The sequence below is a fragment of the Capronia coronata genome (assembly GCF_000585585.1).
Source record: "Capronia coronata CBS 617.96 chromosome Unknown acBCG-supercont1.1, whole genome shotgun sequence".
Lineage (NCBI taxonomy): Eukaryota > Fungi > Ascomycota > Eurotiomycetes > Chaetothyriales > Herpotrichiellaceae > Capronia > Capronia coronata.
The window spans coordinates 3,753,320-3,771,948 of NW_006912893.1; the positions used below are offsets into that span (position 1 = coordinate 3,753,320).

General features: G+C 52.6%; 8 protein-coding genes across 8 annotated transcripts; 3 read left to right on the top strand and 5 right to left on the bottom strand.

Annotated features, from left to right (window-relative positions):
• Positions 1 to 1,067: 1,067 nt before the first annotated feature.
• Positions 1,068 to 2,672, top strand: A1O1_01328 (STE24 endopeptidase; the record flags this gene model as incomplete). The annotated part of the gene is made up of 3 exons (XM_007722241.1): positions 1,068 to 1,349; positions 1,406 to 2,152; positions 2,226 to 2,672. The coding sequence occupies 3 exons, from the start codon at positions 1,068 to 1,070 to the stop codon at positions 2,670 to 2,672; spliced, it is 1,476 nt and encodes a 491-aa protein (XP_007720431.1).
• Positions 2,673 to 3,026: 354 nt separating this feature from the next.
• A1O1_01329 (uncharacterized protein) lies at positions 3,027 to 3,770 on the bottom strand (the record flags this gene model as incomplete). The annotated part of the gene is made up of 1 exon (XM_007722242.1): positions 3,027 to 3,770. The coding sequence occupies one exon, from the start codon at positions 3,768 to 3,770 to the stop codon at positions 3,027 to 3,029; it is 744 nt and encodes a 247-aa protein (XP_007720432.1).
• An 830-nt stretch (positions 3,771 to 4,600) lies between these two features.
• A1O1_01330 (uncharacterized protein) lies at positions 4,601 to 5,545 on the top strand (the record flags this gene model as incomplete). Its single annotated transcript, XM_007722243.1, has 1 exon — positions 4,601 to 5,545. One exon carries the CDS (start codon positions 4,601 to 4,603, stop codon positions 5,543 to 5,545), a length of 945 nt encoding a protein of 314 aa, XP_007720433.1.
• Positions 5,546 to 5,721: 176 nt separating this feature from the next.
• On the bottom strand, positions 5,722 to 7,179 carry A1O1_01331 (uncharacterized protein; the record flags this gene model as incomplete). The annotated part of the gene is made up of 1 exon (XM_007722244.1): positions 5,722 to 7,179. One exon carries the CDS (start codon positions 7,177 to 7,179, stop codon positions 5,722 to 5,724), a length of 1,458 nt encoding a protein of 485 aa, XP_007720434.1.
• Positions 7,180 to 8,168: 989 nt separating this feature from the next.
• A1O1_01332 (uncharacterized protein) lies at positions 8,169 to 8,777 on the bottom strand (the record flags this gene model as incomplete). The annotated part of the gene is made up of 1 exon (XM_007722245.1): positions 8,169 to 8,777. The coding sequence occupies one exon, from the start codon at positions 8,775 to 8,777 to the stop codon at positions 8,169 to 8,171; it is 609 nt and encodes a 202-aa protein (XP_007720435.1).
• A 450-nt stretch (positions 8,778 to 9,227) lies between these two features.
• A1O1_01333 (uncharacterized protein) lies at positions 9,228 to 10,272 on the top strand (the record flags this gene model as incomplete). The annotated part of the gene is made up of 2 exons (XM_007722246.1): positions 9,228 to 9,794; positions 9,880 to 10,272. The coding sequence occupies 2 exons, from the start codon at positions 9,228 to 9,230 to the stop codon at positions 10,270 to 10,272; spliced, it is 960 nt and encodes a 319-aa protein (XP_007720436.1).
• Positions 10,273 to 11,702: 1,430 nt separating this feature from the next.
• On the bottom strand, positions 11,703 to 14,027 carry A1O1_01334 (uncharacterized protein; the record flags this gene model as incomplete). Its single annotated transcript, XM_007722247.1, has 2 exons — positions 11,703 to 11,875; positions 12,260 to 14,027. The coding sequence occupies 2 exons, from the start codon at positions 14,025 to 14,027 to the stop codon at positions 11,703 to 11,705; spliced, it is 1,941 nt and encodes a 646-aa protein (XP_007720437.1).
• Positions 14,028 to 15,232: 1,205 nt separating this feature from the next.
• On the bottom strand, positions 15,233 to 17,494 carry A1O1_01335 (uncharacterized protein; the record flags this gene model as incomplete). The annotated part of the gene is made up of 1 exon (XM_007722248.1): positions 15,233 to 17,494. The coding sequence occupies one exon, from the start codon at positions 17,492 to 17,494 to the stop codon at positions 15,233 to 15,235; it is 2,262 nt and encodes a 753-aa protein (XP_007720438.1).
• Positions 17,495 to 18,629: the final 1,135 nt, after the last annotated feature.

An 18,629-nucleotide genomic window follows, 5' to 3' on the forward strand; every position in this document is an offset into this window, starting at 1 on the left:
AAAATGCACAGCAATCTCGTAGTGTAGAGCCAGAAGTAAACGACGCACCCGGCCGAACATCGCATTTAGATGCACCTTGACCTTATTATGCATAACCAATATACAGACGTTTGAAAGGCGGTCTCTTTGTACGCCAGAAATAGCAGCCGACCACTCCGTCCCCCGTCGACCTTCCACGAATTACCAAGATAAATACTTCCGACCCTTCAATTTCCGGCGCATCAGGACCGCCCTTCCACCTTTGGATTTCAACCTTGCCAGATATCCATGCCGGCGCTTCTGGACCCTGCGCGAGGGGCTATAAGTGTCCATCCGCCGTCGGTAGCCGCAAAGAGCGGAAGTGGTCGAGAATGAACGAGAGGACGCACAGAGTTGGGGTTGAGAGGAAGGTCTGGATATCGAAGAACGGAGGGTCCTTGTGCTCAACAAAGGATTCGTAGGTGCGAGAGAGGCCGTGGTGGTCTGGAGGGACAGTCCGCCAAATGCGCGAACTAGAGAAGTAGTTGAAGATAATGTATATCTCGAGACGGCCGCAGAGGGCGCCGCCATCCGTCGGACCGTGGTGAAAGCTCTGTTCAAGTTCATGCTGGTCAGCGCTGTCGTCCTCAAGACCTTTCACAATTGGCGAAGCTCACCTTCGGCTAGGGACGTGGTGGATTCGAGAAGGCATCGTATCGAAGATACATTTGACTACTCGCCCACATATGCGGCACATGTTGGCTCAGTTTGAAGGCGGATCTGAAGAAGACGTAGAGGAAGAGTTCTAGAACAATGGACAAAGGCAGAGTGCTGTGCCAGTGTTGGTCCGTGAGTTGTGGTTAGCGTTGTATGAAAGACAATGAATTGAGTGTTCATCATCGAAAATGTCGCTCTACCAGAGGATCAACCGCACTCGCCGCACCTGCCTTGTTCGGCCTCCACTTCAAACATAAGGTAGGTATGCAGTATGGGGGTCGCGCTGTCTCAGGCAGTCGACCGCAACACACCTCGTCGACAGTCTCATACTGTCATCTGCGTTTCCTCTCAAGTTTTTCCATCGACCCTGAGTTGACTCTTGGGTCTTGGAAATGGCTTCGCTGTTGCAGATGTTGGGCGACTTCCCACGAGTGCGTATACTCCTTGCGGCCACAAGTCGTGTCAAGAACCATCAGACTAACCTGCCGCAGCGCCTTGCAGCATTCCTCGACCGACCTGGATTTCCATGGAAGAAGCTGATCCTTGGATTTTCTCTGGGACAATTCGCTTTGGAAGGGTTTCTGTCCTTGAGGCAGTATAAGGTTCTGCAGAGGAACAAACCCCCGAAGACACTGGAAGATGAGATCTCACAAGAAGTGTATGACCAGAGTCAAGTAAGGACACTCGCTCTATTCCGTCGGACATCGTCTCCCTTACTGATTGCTTGAAGGCATATGGACGCGCAAAGATGAAGTTCGGTTTCCTCTCTGGCCTGTATTCGCAGATCCAAAATGTCCTGTTCATTCAATACGATATCCTCCCTAAGCTCTGGTCCTTGACTGGCTTTTGGCTGTCCCGCTACCTCCCTGAACGATTCTCCGGCGAGATCTCGCACTCGGTTCTGTTCTTCTTTGCTTTCAGCTTCATCTCGCAAATCCTGTCACTCCCGCTCTCATACTACGGCACCTTCGTCCTGGAAGAGAAGTTTGGGTTTAACAAGCAAACGGTCAAATTATGGCTTACGGACATGCTCAAGGGCCAGGCTCTGATGGTCGCGCTGGGAACGCCATTGCTCAGCGCCTTCTTGAAGATCATTCAGGTGACGGGTACAAGATTCTTCTACTATCTGTGGTTGTTCGGCATTGTGGTCCAACTCTTCGCCATCACCATCTATCCGATCTTCATCCTTCCGCTCTTCAACAAACTGTCACCATTAGAACCTGGAGAACTGAAATCTGGAGTAGAGTCGCTGGCGGCGAAACTCGAGTTCCCTCTCAGCTCCCTGTATGTTATTGACGGAAGTAAACGCAGTGCTCACAGCAATGCATACTTTTTCGGTCTGCCGTGGAAGAAGCACATTGTCATCTACGATACATTGATTGAGAAGAGCGAGCCTCAAGAAGTGGTCGCGGTTCTTGGACATGAACTCGGCCATTGGAGTCTTTCGCATACGACCAAACTTTTTGGAATTGCTCAGGTACGTCGTCTGGCTGGGGGATAGCTGCTCCCCGTACTGTCCCTGTGCCCCTTTACTGACCGAGGGTTATTAGTTCCATATGTTCTACATCTTTGCCCTCTTCAGCATCTTCATTGACAATCACTCGCTCTATTCATCTTTCGGCTTCCATAACTCTCACCCAATCATTATCGGCTTCATCCTATTCTCCGACGCTCTGGCTCCCATGGACGCCGTTGTCAAACTCCTGATGAACGTTCTTTCTCGCAAATTCGAATTCGAGGCCGACGAATTCGCCCGAAATCTCGGGTTTCAGAAAGAACTTGCCAGGAGTCTGATCAAGTTGCAAGTGCAGAATCTGAGCACCATGGATGCAGACTGGATGTATGCGAGCTATCACTACAGCCATCCTATCCTGGCGGAGAGGTTGGCCGCACTGGGATGGAAGAGCTCAAAGCCCGCTCCAAACGGCAAGGGGGTAGAGCTGGATGAAAAGGTTGTGGATGCAGAGGTTGTCAAGGCGAGCGACCGAGAGTTGTGAGGAATACGTGTTGTGCTTCTTTGACCGAGATCTCCACCGCGGCAGACTGCCAGGTCACTACTGGTGGTCAGAACGGCGGGAGAAAAGTGCAGCAGCACCTCTGTTTGGGTCCATGTTCCTTTGTCAGGCCTTGGTGTTTGCGATAGTCGCCTCGAGCCATGAACGGACTTGCATGAAGCAGAATCCAAATCTGTGGGCAACACAGGGCCGCCAGAAAAGAATAGTCGCCGGTTTGCGAAGGGCCCGATCGCAACAGCCCGTAGAATGTTGACATGTCAACGATAGAAGGCATGGTGTACAAAAGCAAACCTTGGTCGCATGACCCAAAGGCAGCCCAAAGGTGTCGAAAAATCTTCATTTCCTGCTCTTCTTTTTCGACTCTTCGGCCTTTTTGACCTGGTTTTCCTTGTTGCGCAGTTTCTTCAATCTCTTCCTCTCTTCCTTGTCTATTCGGTTGCCCGCGCCGGCGCCTTCGACTTGGACGCGCATCATTTCCACCTCCTCAGCCTCATCCGCCGGCTGGTCCAGATCCGCCCCAGGATGCCGATCGTCCGCCGTAGCCTCCAGATCCTCCTCTGTCTGCGCCAGCGCGAAGGCGTCTTTATCCTGCCACCCCTCGCCGTCCAAGCCAGCAGCCACAGCGGGCCCATCACTATCGTTTGCTGCCGCTGCTGCCGCTGAATCGTCGTCGTTGTAGAGCTTGCGTTTCGATTTCTTGGAGTTTTGATGCTGTGACTCTGCGTCGTTCTCGAGACCTCGTTTGGTGCGTGCATTTGTGGTTGTGGCGGTGGCGGGTGTCGCTGTATTATCGTCTGTCACGACATCTCCTTCTGCAACTCCCGACCCAGCCAGATCTCCGCCGACCCGTTTTCCCTCCATGCCCAGAAGAATGCGTTTCAGATGGTGGAGCGTCAAGTTCGAACTCGCGGTCGTCGACACAGCTTGCGGTCCGCGCTCGGTCAGCGTCGAGTCGGGCCGGTATGCGGCGTCGGTGTCGGCTCGTTCGAGGAAGGTGGACAGGAACGTGTGTGCTTCGCGGTGGCTGAGCCGCGTAGAGCTGTGGAGGTGGTGTGTGGGTAGTGGGGATAGGCCTGCCATTGTTGTGTCTGGACAAGTTTACCTCAGCCGTAGATGTGAGTGTAAATGTTCGGAGTTGCTTCTGGACAAGCGAAAGGAAGGGAAAGGGGATCGGCGTGGTGCGCGTTGGGAACGAATTCGTCGGCGTCGAGGCTGATGCTGGCGCTGGTCTTCCTTGACGCGGAAGAACGAATAACTTTCGAATCGGTCGTTGTGCGAAGTACAGTGTGTAGGAAGGTAGTAGATGGATGGGACAGAATGTGTGTGCCGTGAGACCAATCTACAATGGCGAGAAAGGAAGTTATAACAGTGGTATGTCTGTCTAGTTGTCTGTCTGTCTAGTCGTCGCATCGCAGAGCGCCAGGAAAAAAAGCTGCCGAGAACTGAAGAATCGTAAAGTTTGGCGGCGGTAACGAGATAAGATTAGATCTTTGGGTTGGATTTCCCCACTCGGATTTCCCCACTCGGATTTCCGACTCCACTTATGTCCAGAGTTAGTAATCGACTCCACATCATCGACATCCAGGATCTGATCCGGAGTACAGCGTGAAGTAGGAGGAGGATCACTATGTCGACGAGCCTTGTACCGAGGCTGTATCTGAGCGGCCGGGAAGTTGTCATGGGCTATATCAGTCTATAAACGTATACTTCAACCCGGCCTCGCCTTCATGGTCGACGTGATCTCAGCGATACTTACATTACTATATAATCCCAATCTGCTTTGAGTCCCCAATCCGCACCGCCCCGTCGCATACATCATCTGTTATTGAGGCCTCTTCAACCGCGGACTACCAGCAGACAGCCAATACTCCTTGATCAAACACCCAATATCAACCAAACAGACAAAAACAATGCCTCTGGCAACAATCCACCTGATCTCCCTCACCCAAGAAACCAGTCTCATCTCCTTCCTTCAAACCCTCAAAGCCACTACAACTCTCCATCCGCTGGTCATCAGCAAAGTCATCCGCTGGATCATCACGCCTACGAAAATCGACACCGGCGAACTCCTCAACACCTCACAGCCATGGGATTTACTAGTGATCCTCCTCGCCGACACTACCGCCCACCCTGAAACAGAGATAAAGACAAAGACATCGACACCGACATCGACAAAGACAAAGACACCACTCCTTCAAAACCCACTACGATCCCAAATCTCACAGCACTGGTCCACCACAGCAGGAATCCCGTCCCGCCTCACCCGAGACTTCGCCATATCCACAAACCCCCAACTCCTGCATCCTGATCCCTCATCCGTACCAGCTTTGACAGGAGCGCTGGACAATCCACGGATCGGCAAGAGCGCTCAGACGCTCGAGCTATCCGCCGAGTTGGCGCGGTGGATCGAGTCGTTCGCTGAGACCCGTGCAGGCCGCAATCCGCTGTCGATGCTGAATCTGTTGGCGTTCAAGGCGGGGATGAAGGAGTCGTATTTGAAGTATGGGAAGGCGTTCGGGGAGTCGATTGGGAGGAGGCGTGGAGGGGTTGCAAAGCTGGTGGGGAATGTGGTGATTGACCAGAGAGACCAGCAAGCAGAAGAAGATGCGAAATCCGGGAGCTCCTGGCATGAGTTCGCCCTCGCGTCGTATCCGTCGATATTGCATTTCGCGGATATGTTGGCCAGTGAGGACTATCAGGCTGTCAATCTAAAATACCGCGTCCCTGCGTTGGAGGATACGTGTATTTTGTGCACGAGTGAGATTGAGATCGAGGACTTGTTGGCTGGTAACGATGACAATGTCGGTACTGCTAGTAGTAACAGCCAAACAGTGAAAGTTACGGCGAAATTGTGACATAGAAGAGTGGAAAGGGGAAAGAAAAGGAAAGATATTATATGGCTGTAGTAAGCATGACTTGTTGATCCTGGTGATATGTTATGATTATGGATATATATCAAAATTCTGTTGGTATTCTGGTTGGTTCGGAACGCTTCTTGACTTCTTGACTTCAACTCCGCCCGCTGGTTGATTTACCTCTTGCAAGACCGACAAGATTGTACTGTGTCCCACGGCTGAGGGATCAATTCTCCCTCTTCCCACCCTGCACAGTCCCTCATGGGAAGATTCTGGCATGGCGGGTCGCAGGTACTCATGCGGCGATATTCCAAGAACTCTTCCGAGGCGAACTTCATAGCCCTATTCCACCAGTATTGTCGTCGTTCGAGTGGCAGCTCCAGCAGGTCAAACAGCTCCTTCATGGAACGCTCCTTGCAGTGTAGGATGTCGGCATATTTCCATGCCTGTTGGAAAGTCAGTAACTGCTTTGCATAATTGCCTTGTGCTTCAATGACCTTGTCAATGAATTCGACGGGCAAATCGGTCTGGCTAGGGCTCTCGTCGGCCTTACGTTCTGCGGCGCGCACCAGTGCGGTAACAAACAAAACCCACTCACTAATGTCCTCGGCAGAGAGGGTGCCATGGTGTTGGCGAAACTCGATGGTCTTCTTGGCATGTGCAGGATCACCGGGGAATGGGACAATGTTGGCGAAGTTGACAAAAGTTCTTTCCGTCGGATAGCCAGAGAGGGGGCCCATCCTAAAACACAAAAGGTGCTTTAGCTCTTTCCTATCCATGTCCTCGTCGCAATACTCAAAGTTGAAGATCTTGGCGAATTCCTCTTGCGGATAGAATGGCCGTCCTTTTTCCGCACAGTTGTGGAGCGGTTCCAAGGGATCGTTTCGTCCCAAAAACACGCGGTTCGGCTGGGCATTCGGCCAGATCTTGCTGTTGACGTATCCATGTCGCTCTGGGTGGTGCAAAAGAGTGATTACGTCTTCGAAAGCAATGCAGATCCATGCAAGGTGTCTCAAAGCATTCAACGGAATGTCAACCGAATCGCCTTCGGGCGTGGGTGGTACACCGATGTGTACATGAACGCTGGCGTTTTTGGGCGTAGCACTGAAGAAGCAAGGCCCAGGCTGTTCTCCAGCCATAAGTTGAAGGAATTGATTGACCTCCACCAGTCCATTGGGCTCAAGGTTGGTCATGTCTGGCACTTTCAAGATAGGACTGATGAGTTCGAGACCGGCGAAAGAACAGTCTACCACTCGTCGATACTTGCCATCAGTCAATGCCGCCAACTGCGAATCTGACTCGGGGTGAGGCACCATGGCTTCCAAAGTCATGGTCCAGCGGCTAAAGTCTTCGTCATCAGACTTGGCTTCTGTTCTGATCAGCAGGTCGGCACCGTTGCGGCGAAGCACTGTAGCCGCTTGGAAAAGGCCTGCAACATCCCCGAGGTCGGCAACCTGAAGGACTTCGAATTCGGGATCGTACAGATCATCGTCGTGGATAATGCTGTTCTCGACAAGGAGATGTCGATGTGCCGGATCGGAAGAGACCTGTACATTGTCAACACCAAAGAGAAACTCAATTTCGATACCAAAAGTAAAGGGCAATTTACCCGACTGTTCAGGTGAAGATGACATGGCGGACTGACTAATTGCAATCCGGGCGGTCGCTGTGATCAAGTTAGTTGAAGTGAGTTATAGGTATTGCTGTTGCTCGAGACTCAAATTGACACTTGCAGAATTGATCTTGCTTACTCGGTGCTGGAGGTCAGGTAGAATATGATATATATAATGGAGGCTGGATGTTGACGAAGCTTAAATGGCCTGCAGACAGCTTTGTCGCTTTGAGACAATGGCCTTGTGAAGCAACAAACAGGTGACGAACAAAGAGGTCACTGATATACTTTGTTTTGCGTAAGCACCTATCTTCAGAAGGAGAGAGGACAAAGAGCTGACAAAGCGGCGTGTCATGAAAGGATCCGATTGTTCAAGCCTTTGCAGAGTATAGGCAACAATGCTTCTTGAGATAATGGCCTCGGTTCTTCAGTCGGGCTTCCTGACTGCCAGACAATGGGCGGCGAGGACGTTGGCAGCTTAGGCATTGCATTGCGGATTCGGGGCGGCGAAGAAGGCATCTCGCGGAAGAAAGAAGTCACCTTCGTGACAGTCAAAGACCCGGTGATGCTAATGGAGGGCCAATTGCCGACTTTGGTGTTGACGTGACCCAATCCGTAGGAGGATCGCTGTGCCTAAGGGGTGTAGCGGCAAGCAGTGACAAGGTCATCTCGCCTCCAATGCAGCTCGGGCGACTTTGTCAGAAGGCCAGTGTCCTTGCAGAGATCGTTGACAATTTGTATCGCCGTGGCCATATGTCACGACATTGATCCTCTGCTAAACAGTCAACGCCAGTTTGGTGGCCATGGCAAAACCCATTGACTGGCTTCACAAGTGGTTCCTTCGCGCACTTGCTGTGTGATGCCGCCCAAGTGACTTGATACATGTGCAGGCCCCGATTCCACTGGCAGTGTATCGAACAGCTCCGCATCGTCTTGCCGCAGGCAAAGTTGGAATTCAGGGTATATGACTGCATGCCTTTGGTGCCAGCGACAGGACAGTATAACGAGGTGTCAAGCATTCGCGATAACTCTTTTGGGCACCAACTGGTCCAAGATACCCGGCTTCAATGCCAGCTGCTTTTCAACCTCACTAGACGGCTTCCCCTTTTCATCTCGCATAACCAACGCTTCTTTGATCTCCCTCGCACTGACGAGCGTCCTGCCAGCGAAGCCCCGTCTTCCTTGATCGTCCAATTCCGACTCCCAGCGCCTGGTGATCCTCTGGCGTGACTCGACGAGTATGAGGGCGGGATTGGGCGCAGACGTAGGGAAGATATTCCGCCCGTGCTGCATAGGTTGGGTGGACGTAGGAAATGCCTCTTCGGCCGGACGACCGCGATCTTGCATTAACGATGGGGGTTGGGCAGGACCGAGATTGCGGAGTGCCGAGTCGAATTGAGGATCTCGGCCGTCCAGGTCAATAAGATCAGACCTAGTGTCTACAGGAGGCGAGGTTTGCGGACTGGGCTGGACTTGTGCCGGAGCAGAGGGTTTGGGTTTGGCTTGTGGAGGTGCATTGGATGTGGACGGTTCATTCTGCGTGATGGAAGAGGTTGAGGGGTACTGGCGACGAGCTGCTCCGGCGGCTCTGCCTGCGACTTTGGAACTTGAGGATCCCATTGGCACAGTTTGGACTGTACGAGCTCGACAGGAGAGGTTGTGGGAATAGAAGGTTTGTAGACAGGTACGGACTTTGTAGGTATAGGTGACTAAAAGGCGGCGAGGAGAACGATGATGTAGAGAATAGAGATGATGTTCGGCCAATAGAAACAATCCCGCTGCATTCATGCATTTCCCCCCTTGGGACGACATTAACAAGATCGTTCAATCACCTCAACAGCGCCGGCTACCCTTTCCGTGAATCCTGCACTACTGGTATATCTGTGATATTGACATCGACCGTGACATAAGCCTCTTTTCCATTTCAGTCCTACGAATCCTCTCCCCGCTTCCTCCGACCGAGACCGAGACGTAACGAGCAGCAGCCTCGCAGCCTCCACCGCTTCCACTTCCTGTCCACCACCTTCGTTTCGGTTTCGGTTTCCCATCTCCCACCTCGCACCTCCCACCATGGAACGCAAGCACAAACCAGCCACAATACCCGTGTCTCCCCAAATGGCACAACCGACCGTCGACCTCAGCGACAACGTGCTGACGGCGCGACTCCCCAGCGGCGACTCGGTGACGGTATATCTGTACGGAGCGACGGTGACGTCGTGGAAGACCTCGAACGGCTCGGAACATCTATTTCTATCCCAGGCGGCGGTTCTGGACGGCTCGAAACCTATCCGCGGCGGCATCCCACTGGTGTTCCCGGTGTTTGGACCACCGCCGAAATCCCATGCCACGGGCCAACTGCCACAGCACGGGTTCGCCAGGAACAGCTACTGGGAGTTTCTGGGCAAGAGCAGCAGCGAGAGTTTAGGTCGGAAAGCCGACGACAGCGTCAAATTGGACTTTGGTCTGAGCAGTTCGATGCTAGACGAGGCCGTGCGCAACAAGTGGCCCTATGAGTTTGGACTGGTCTACAGTGTCACGTTGGAGAAGGGCCGCTTGGAGTGTCAGATGAATGTGCAGAACAAGGGTGACCAGCCGTTCGACTTCCAATGTCTATTCCACGCGTATTTGGCTGTCAAGGTAAAGAGAACCCCCCACAACGGAAACCCCTACCTTCCTTCCCTCAAGCCGCTTCTCATTGGACTGACTGACATGTTGGGAACAGGACATTAGCAAAACCGCAGTCAAGGGCCTCCAGTCGTCGCCATACGTCGACAAAGTCCGTTCCGCACAGACCTTCACTGAATCCTCGCCCGAGTTGACCTTCTCGTCCGAGACGGACCGGGTGTATACGCCGCCAGCCTCGAAAGACAACACACTCGTCCCTCTGGTCGTGACGGAGGATGGGGCCGACAGTTTCGTGGTGACGCGCGACGGGCTGCCTGATGTGACGGTGTGGAACGGGTGGGAGGACAAGATCAAGGCCATGGGCGACTTTGAACCCAAGGATGGCTGGAAGCGGTATCTGTGTATTGAGCCTGGCTCGGTCAGCTCGTGGACGAAACTCGAGGCTGGAGATGCTTGGGAGGGCACGTGCGCGTTCGAAAGCAAGCTATGAGGCTACCACTACGAAGGAGTATTGCCAGAGAGCTTCCAACATTCGAGTGACTCTGTCATGGTGCTGGAGGGATAGGTCTGCTCACCGTCCCGTTGCTGCACCGTCCCTGATTGAAGACGACACGGGAACATGAAAAGGGGATGGACACCGAGTCTACCCACAAGCTCAAGATGTTAAGAGAGTCAGGAAGTCGTGGCGTCAAGTCACTTTCGCTCCCGGTCAAATGGACGAAGATCAGACGGTCAACAGATGAATCAGATAAATGATCACGAGCCTCAAAGGAATGGTGGAGCCCTGCCAATGATAGAGTTTCAGGTGTCTAGTCTCTCAGACCAAGAGCATAGCGAAAATGTAAACATGAATGCAAACATGAATGCAAACATGAATGACTGAATACCTCCTCTTGGAGTGCTCCCAGCTCAGAAACAGTCCACACCGTACAACGACTCCGACTGACATCCGATCCGAAGGAAGCGAAGCATTTCCGGAAATGAAAGGAGATATTGGCTTCCTGCCTGATATGTACCTAGAGAGGATGGCGCTGACTCCCATGCATGCTCATTCATCACCGATTTTGACGTGATCCTCCTCGTGGTACGGGACTGGACTAGATATAGACAGCCATAGGTGTAGATACATTCATGTACAACATGCATTACATAACATACCCCCTCTATCCATCACACCACCACGTCTCCGTTTCTCAATCCTCCTCTCCTCTCGTCATGTCGTTTCGCCTTTGTACTGCATCGCCATGTTCTAACGGCCACTGCGCCGTTACGGTCATCGTCATCACGGTCCATCAATCATCGGCAGATCGTCACTTGGTATGAATCACTTGGTGATATTCAGGAAAAATCGGATATCGGATATCGGATATCGTACAGAACTGGCCAGTGGTTGCAGATCTGTACTGTAAGGCGCTTAGAGGGTAAGCTGGCGAGGTAGGGAAACGCGTCAATTAAGTACCCGTAGTGAGAGACCACAAGCACTACAAAATCGTCAGGGTGTCGAAAAGGCTCCATATCATATCATGAGAGGGATCTTCAATGCCGGGAGGAGAGTTGAGGTGTCAAGTTGGGACTGAACTGGATTGGAATGAGGGCCTCTTTTTCACAGAATGTCATGATTCCCGCGACATTCGTGGCCTGCGTGGTAGGGGAGGCATTCAACTGCATGCTCCCGAGTATGACAAGATGTGTGGGCTGCTGCTGCCAGAGATGCGAATAAGGCGCCGAGGATTTTCATTGCACATAACCAAGTCGACTGAGGTTGAAGTGTTGAGGTTGTAGCAGATAGACAGGTTGTGAGCGGAGCCTCCAAATCGACCAGACGCGACATGTCAGGACCTCCGAATCGAATCGATCATCATGATCGTCAACAAGAGACTGACTCAATGTTGAGGATGGAGGGCCAGAATTGCTCTGTTTCTACACCCTTGGTGACGACGACGATGATGATCCAGAAGAAAGAGAAGATGGCGTCGATATCGACGCAGACGCAGACGCAGGTATTGATGTCCCCAAAACAGCCGGTTCCGGTGCCTTGGCAGCCAGGATCTTCTTCGCATGTCTAGCTCTGAGATGGGCTTGATGTTCTTCGTCTACAGTCGAGGGAGAGAGAGAAACAGATGTCAGCAATAGTCCAATGAAGACATGAAGAGATTGATCATTGTGGAAAGGGCCCCCCTGTGCAATTTCAATTGATCACCACAACTGGATCAGCAGCTTCAATAGCTCTCGTTGGCGAAGATCTGCCCCCGAAAATAAAATGAAATAGCCGAAGTAATGGTGATGGTGGGCATAGAAAAGAAGCAAGACGGGAAAATGCGCCGAATGCGTCACAAGTCGCGAAACCAAGACGCACTTAGGAAGACGTGGTATGGAGAACAAGGCGGGAAGAACAACCCAAAACAAAAAGAACGAAGAACCAGAACAAAGCGTGAACAACAACCCAAAACAAAAAGAAGGAAAACCCAGAAACTTACATCTCTGCCACAACAAATAACTAGTCACAATAGCAAACGGCAAAGCGACAACCAACCCCGTCCAGCGCCGCGAGAGGGCCCGGAACTCGGGATCCTTCTTAAGCTCCTCCATCGGCAACTGCGTCGGTCGTGGTCGCTGTGGTCCACCTCCACTTCCACCACCGTGTCCAGGTCTGAGGGATTGTTGGTCGGGGTGTTGTGGCTGAGTCCTCCTCGATGAGGAGGGAGGTAAGCTTGGCACTTGCGACGACGATGACGACGACGACGACGACGACGACGAGAACAGCGATAACCCGGATGGGCGCTGGGAATGGACGTTGCGAGCAGCCAGGGCGGCGACTGTGGATGGGGGAAGGACGTATTTCGGAAATACGATGGCGATCGGGGGAGACCGAGACGTCCCGGAGCTAGAGATGGACTGTGTTGCCATCGCAGAGTTGGATGGTGGCTGGATTGGTGCCCAAGAGATGAACGCTCCGTTGGCGGGCGAAGAAGTTGTGGTAGGAGATGTCGGTGCTGGTGGTGGTACTTGGTCAGGCTTAGCTGAAGCTGAAGAGGTTGGAATTGCTTCAAACGCGGAACGGGGCGAGGATATATTGGTGGCTGGTTCGGTAGTGGTGGGCTCTGCGTCGTGCGGTTTTGATTGTGATGTCGTAGCTGTAGTGGTACTGTCTGGTGCGGAGGACTTGGTGTCCATCGTGGCGTCAGGGATGGCCTCTGATGAGGTGATTGCGGTCACACCTGTCCCTGTGGTTGATTGTTTCATGGCCACCCCTTGGACCGTCGAGATGGTTTGCTGTGGCCGAGAAGCATGCACAGCTTCCTCCCGATCCTTCACGAGCTGGGAAACACTATCGTGCAAGTGATTGGAAGTTTTCGAAAAGGCTTTTGCCTGCTGCAAGATCTTGGATACAGATGCACTGGCAGACACAGACTTTCCGAGCATTGGATCCTGCTTCGGCTGAGAGTCATTGTTCTGGAGAAGTCCTGGCGCTGAGACCTGTTGAATTGTCGCTGCTGTCGTCGTAGAAGTTGAAGGAGTCGATTTCGTCTTCTTACCCACCGATGCAAGACCAGAATCTTCGGGAACATTCACAGTGACGGGAGCGGGAGCGGCAGCGGCAGAGGGTTTGCGTGTTCTAGATCTCGAGGTCGGGGTCGAGGTCGGGGTCGGGACTGACTGTTTTTCATGCGACAGATCAGACTTGTCCTTGGGGGTCCTCGTAGATTGCTCGGCTGTCTCTGCGGGAACAGATGAGGATGTAGATGTAGATGTAGATGTAGATGTAGATGTAGATGTAGATGTAGACGTAGGCGGTGCAGCAGACGTGCCATCAGCCACCGAAGTCAACGAAGAAGAAGAACTTTTTGCGGTTCTTCTCTTCGTTGCTGACGAGGCTTTCACCTCCAATACTCCGTCAGCTTCAGCTGCATCCACACCATTACTATCCTTGACCCCCTTCACTGCTGCTGCCCCTTTCGAAGCCGTCCGAGAAGCCGTCCGAGAAGCCGTACCAGAACCCAAGCCTGACGCTGTGGTTGAACCCGAGCTTGAGCCCGCATCTGCAAGTTCTGGAGCTGAAGCTGAAGTTGAAGTTGAAGACCCCGACGACGGTATTTTCTTATCAGCCGAGCCAGCCATCGTCCTCGTTCGTTTCTTCGGCACCGCCGGTTCAATCACGACGACATCCTCTGCTGTTGGGGTCGCTGCGATCGCGGCCTTTTTCGGCGGTCGACCTCTTTTCTTTGGCATGATTTCTGCGGACATTATTGCGACAAAGAATACACCCCGAGCTCCCTGGCTTCCGAATACAACCGGCGTTCTTGATTTCTATTATGTAGACCCTTGTAGACCCTGGACGAGGGAACGTATTTCTCCAAGAAGCGCGTCAAGATAGACAAATGTTATTGATTTGACGCGTGTGGAGAGAGGAATAGGAAAAGGATTAAACAGTGAAAACGTTTCAGGGGTTGTCGAGTTGTTACGAGTGAAGTGTCGAGATCGAGATCGAGCCGCCAAACCAATTTCGCTCTCGCTGTTTTTGGCTTGTGGGGCGGAAAAGAAGATCAATCAACCAACTAATTAACTGCTGGCCTGTCAAACGAGTAGTAGAGGAACTTACCTTGTCTCATGTCATGTTCATGTCACGACAAGTCTCCGTTCATTTATCCCCCGCTAAGATCTAGCATACGGTGTCCGTACGGTAGAGGCAGACAATGCAGATTTATACAGAGGGAGTTGACGTCGGCAGACCAGTAAGTGTTGAAGAATGGTGGTAGACTGGTCCTGCTACTCCACTTCTTGGGGCGAAAGATGTCACAGTAGGTACTGGTCCGGCCTGTACTGCGTCTTTGAGAGAATACAGAGTTAGGCAGGGGTATCGTGTACACCAGTCATCATTCACCATATACATATGCGGTATCCCGGCTTATTGCTCAGGAATCCATTGGAGCCAACAAAATGATTGAATGCCCTTGAAGGAATGATAACTAAAAGAGAGAAACCGCTTTTCGGGCCCTGTTGGTCGTTCTTTGCCAAAGTCTAGACGGAAGAGCAGACCAATACAGAGCCAGACTAAAAAGGGTCATTGAACTCGTAACACAAACTGGCAGGCTTGCTGAAAAAACCATCATGACCCCCAGGAGAAAAAAAGAACTCGCTCTGTCGCTGTTGCTGTGGATGTTGGTGCTGATGTCGTTCTGGCCCCGACTTCCCTTTCGCTCTCAGTTCTCTGGCGTTGACCACATACCAAGCCCTTCTTTCACCTCTGCTTTGCCTTTCATCATGCGTTCGGAACCCACGGCTGTTGATTGCTCGTCTGCTTGCTCATCAACCCATGTTCAAAATAGGACACTCCTCCGCTCTCCCGCAGTCTCGACCCTCTCTCACACACCTTCCCCCTTTCGCTTCCTTGGTCCACTGCTTCTTCGGTCCACTGCTTCCTCGCTCTCTTTCAACCACATTCAGATCCGTCAGTCCTTGCGGCTACGCGATCTTCTCACTGGTCGACCACTTCCGCTCCCCGTACCGGCACTGGCACCACTATCACGACGACCGCTGGTCTTTCTCTTGTCGATATTGATGATCGTTCCCGGTCCCGGCGACTCGCCCAGCAAACCGCGGGGATCGACTCGAAAGCGGGAACTCTTCAAGCGACTTGGAGAAGATAGCCGTCGTGCCTCCAAGGTCGAGTTGGACGTAGATGTAACCGGATCATAGTCGTCGACGAAAGTCACGGAGGAGGTAGTGGTTGGACTCGCTAGTCTCTGCGAGAGCAGCTCCGGCGGCGTTCTGTTCACTGGGGAATAATTGATCCATGTGTCCTTTTGTTGTCGTTTTCGACCGGTGTTCTCGGATTGATTCTGTTTCTGAGGTGGTAGCGACTGTTGACGCTGAGCGTACAGTGGCTGATATGGTGAGTTCTCACGTGGTTGCTGGAATGGCTGAGTGTATTGTGGTTGCGAAACGATCGATGAGGCTCGTCGAGTGGGATACAGCACACCGAACCCTCGAGGAGAAGCACCATTCTCGTCTGAGATCTGATAGCTATGGCCCGGCATGCCATGATCCGGTCCAACACCCTCTTGATGATAATACCATTCATCTCCTTCTTGACGGTCCTCGACTTCCGCCAACAAGGCCTGGATGTCGTCGAATGTCATGTTGAAACTCCATTGGATTCCCACTGCGGATGCTCGTTTGCGGATCTGGGACAATACCATGTGGTCGTCACGAAGGCGATGTTCGTAGGTTCTCTTTCGGGTCGGTTCAGAGGACGGCGCTGGCTGCACGAACGTGACATTTCCATTCTCCACGAAAGACACCCGACGCTGCATGGATCCGTTGGTGAGCGGAGTCGCCAATTCATTTGCATGGTGTAGATTACCCGTGACGTTCGAGTTCAGTAGACTTCCTGCTGCCGGAGTGGTATATCGTCTTGTTCTCTGAACTGCATCCATGTTGTTCGGACTTGCAAAAAGCTGCGACAGTCTCTCGGCGTCCGTGGCGCGAAGAATAGTATTGACGGGCTGTGACAGCAGTTCAGACTCGGCGACGGCGGCCGGTTCGGTCAAATCAATCGGATCGATCTCGGTGCCTTGGAAAACCGTGTTTGGCTGAAGCGCCCATGCGAGTTCGGTAGGGCTTGTTTCATGGGTGGGCAGCGGCGGGATGGGCATGCATTGACAGAATTGGTTTGCGTAAGCACGCCAGTCTTGTGGACCACCAGGGACGAATTCTTCATCTGCGTCATCTGTATCGGGCATTTGCTTGACAATCTCGGCAAAGGCCACGATTCTGGACCATGGAGGAAGGCAAGAGAGGTTGCATGGTGCTTGTGCGTAAGATTGAGCTCGAGCTGGAGCTGTAGCTGGAGCTGGAGCTTTGGGCTCCTCAGGTGCGACGATAGTTGGTACGGTAATAGTCTGATCTGCCTTAGGCTGGCGCTTCGCTTTCTTTCTGGGCGGCTTCTTAGCACCCACTTCGTCGTGTTGGCTCGCTGGGTCGACAATCTCGGAGAACCTCTTAGACTTGAGTACAACCACTTTCGAGTTATTGATTGGCGTCTCTGGAATCTCTGCATCTCTCGCATCATCTTCTTTCGTAGGCGTCGTCTTCAACACGACCACTTTGGATTTCTTGTCAGGTGGAGTCTGCGCAGTCACGGCTTGGTCAGCTTCATCCGGCTCGTCATGTGTAGACGAGACCGAGTAGCGGAGCTTGGAAGGGACTCTGGCGCCGCCGTAGGAAATCCTAGCAGACTTGCGGACAGGAGCATCCTGGGCATCGATAGCACCCAGTGGACGTTTCTGGGCAGTCGGAGAGGTCAACAATGCTTTGGCAGTAGGTTTTCTCTCACGTTGAGATACTCTGCGCGGTGGGGATTCAGTAGCTCGAGTTTCAGCCTCATCGTTGACCTCCTCGGTTTTGGGCGGTGGAGTGATGTTATTGACTTGAATGGTTGCTGGGGTCTCTGGGATGTGAGGTCCCACTGAAGCTTCCTGGGAGCTTTCGATGGTAGGAGCTGGCGTGGTTGAAGAATCCTTGCGACGAGAACGATTTTTGGGAGGCGATGGTGAGCTGACCACGATCGTATCTGACAGTGGCGGAGAGTAGGGTTTGCCGCCGTCAAGCGCCTGAGCTTTGGCAGTCGGTTTTCTTACGCGGCCAGATGATCGTCGACTTCCTGAGTCTACGGGAGAGGAGGACTTGTGAGATGTAGACTTGGAGTCCATGGTGGCGGATGGTACGGTTGGTGGAGCTGAAGCTACTAGAGAATCATCAGGATCGCTGATGGAAGTGGTCAGATCCGTAGAAGGGTGACTGTCGTTGGTGGACAAAGTCGGACTGGGGGTTGTCGAGCTTGCAGTTGAAGACGAAACCTTGAGGCGCTTGCCGTCAGTGTTGGTTCGTGAAGTCCTAGGAGGGCTTCCTGGCCGCCGTGGGTGTGGGAGTCGACCAGAGAACATGGCCGGTTTGGAATCAACAAAGCCACAGCCGCAGAGAGCGACGGGCCGGGAAGAAGGATGGTCCACCACAGCCTGGTCGGGTCAAGAGATGATGTAGCTTGCAGATTCTGGTCGACGCCGATGATAGAGCCGTGTGTCAGACTGTGACCAGGGGAGCAGACAATGATGAACAATAGACTGGCAGTGGATGAAGAGAACGAGGCGAGGTGGCTCTCTCCCTCCGTCCCTGTCTCTCGCTTTGCCAGGTCCAGTTCCAGTTGTGCGCCTTCCTTCCCAAAGCGGCTTAGTGTCTCCGGTTTTGGACCCCCATGAAAAAGATCGCAAGATGGAAGAATGAACGCAGCGCCACCGCTTCAATCATGGGCTTCTGGCTTCTGTGGTGCGTTCGTGTGTGCGTTCGTTGTTCTATTGTGTCATGTCACCCGGTCTATTGTAGACAGTGGTTCATGTAAGGGCCAGATGAGGCATGCGCAGCACCAGAGTGTTGAGCTTCCTATTCAGCGGTAGCTACCTGGGATATCTGGCAATACTCCCGCACAGCTCTTTGTTTTATTTACATGGAAGAGGAGCCTTGCTATTTGTGTCAAGCTAGGCGAGGCGGCGATCGACTACAATAGCAAACAATGCCCGGTGAGGTAGCTAAAGACAATATGCTTGACTTGGATGCCTTTCCCTGGCCGCCCCGCACTGTTTATTCATCCATCTCAAGAGCGTTCACAATATGCTTCTATAGCTCTGAATGAATCTCCATATTGTCGAGCGATAATAACAGTCTGTCTTGTGCATCTGTGCATGAGATAGACCCAGTCCTTCTCATAGGTGTTCTCGTGAAGCAGGGTATTCCAAGCAAACTGTCCACAATCCGGCTGTCCAGGATCCTTGGGGACTGGCTCGGCATATT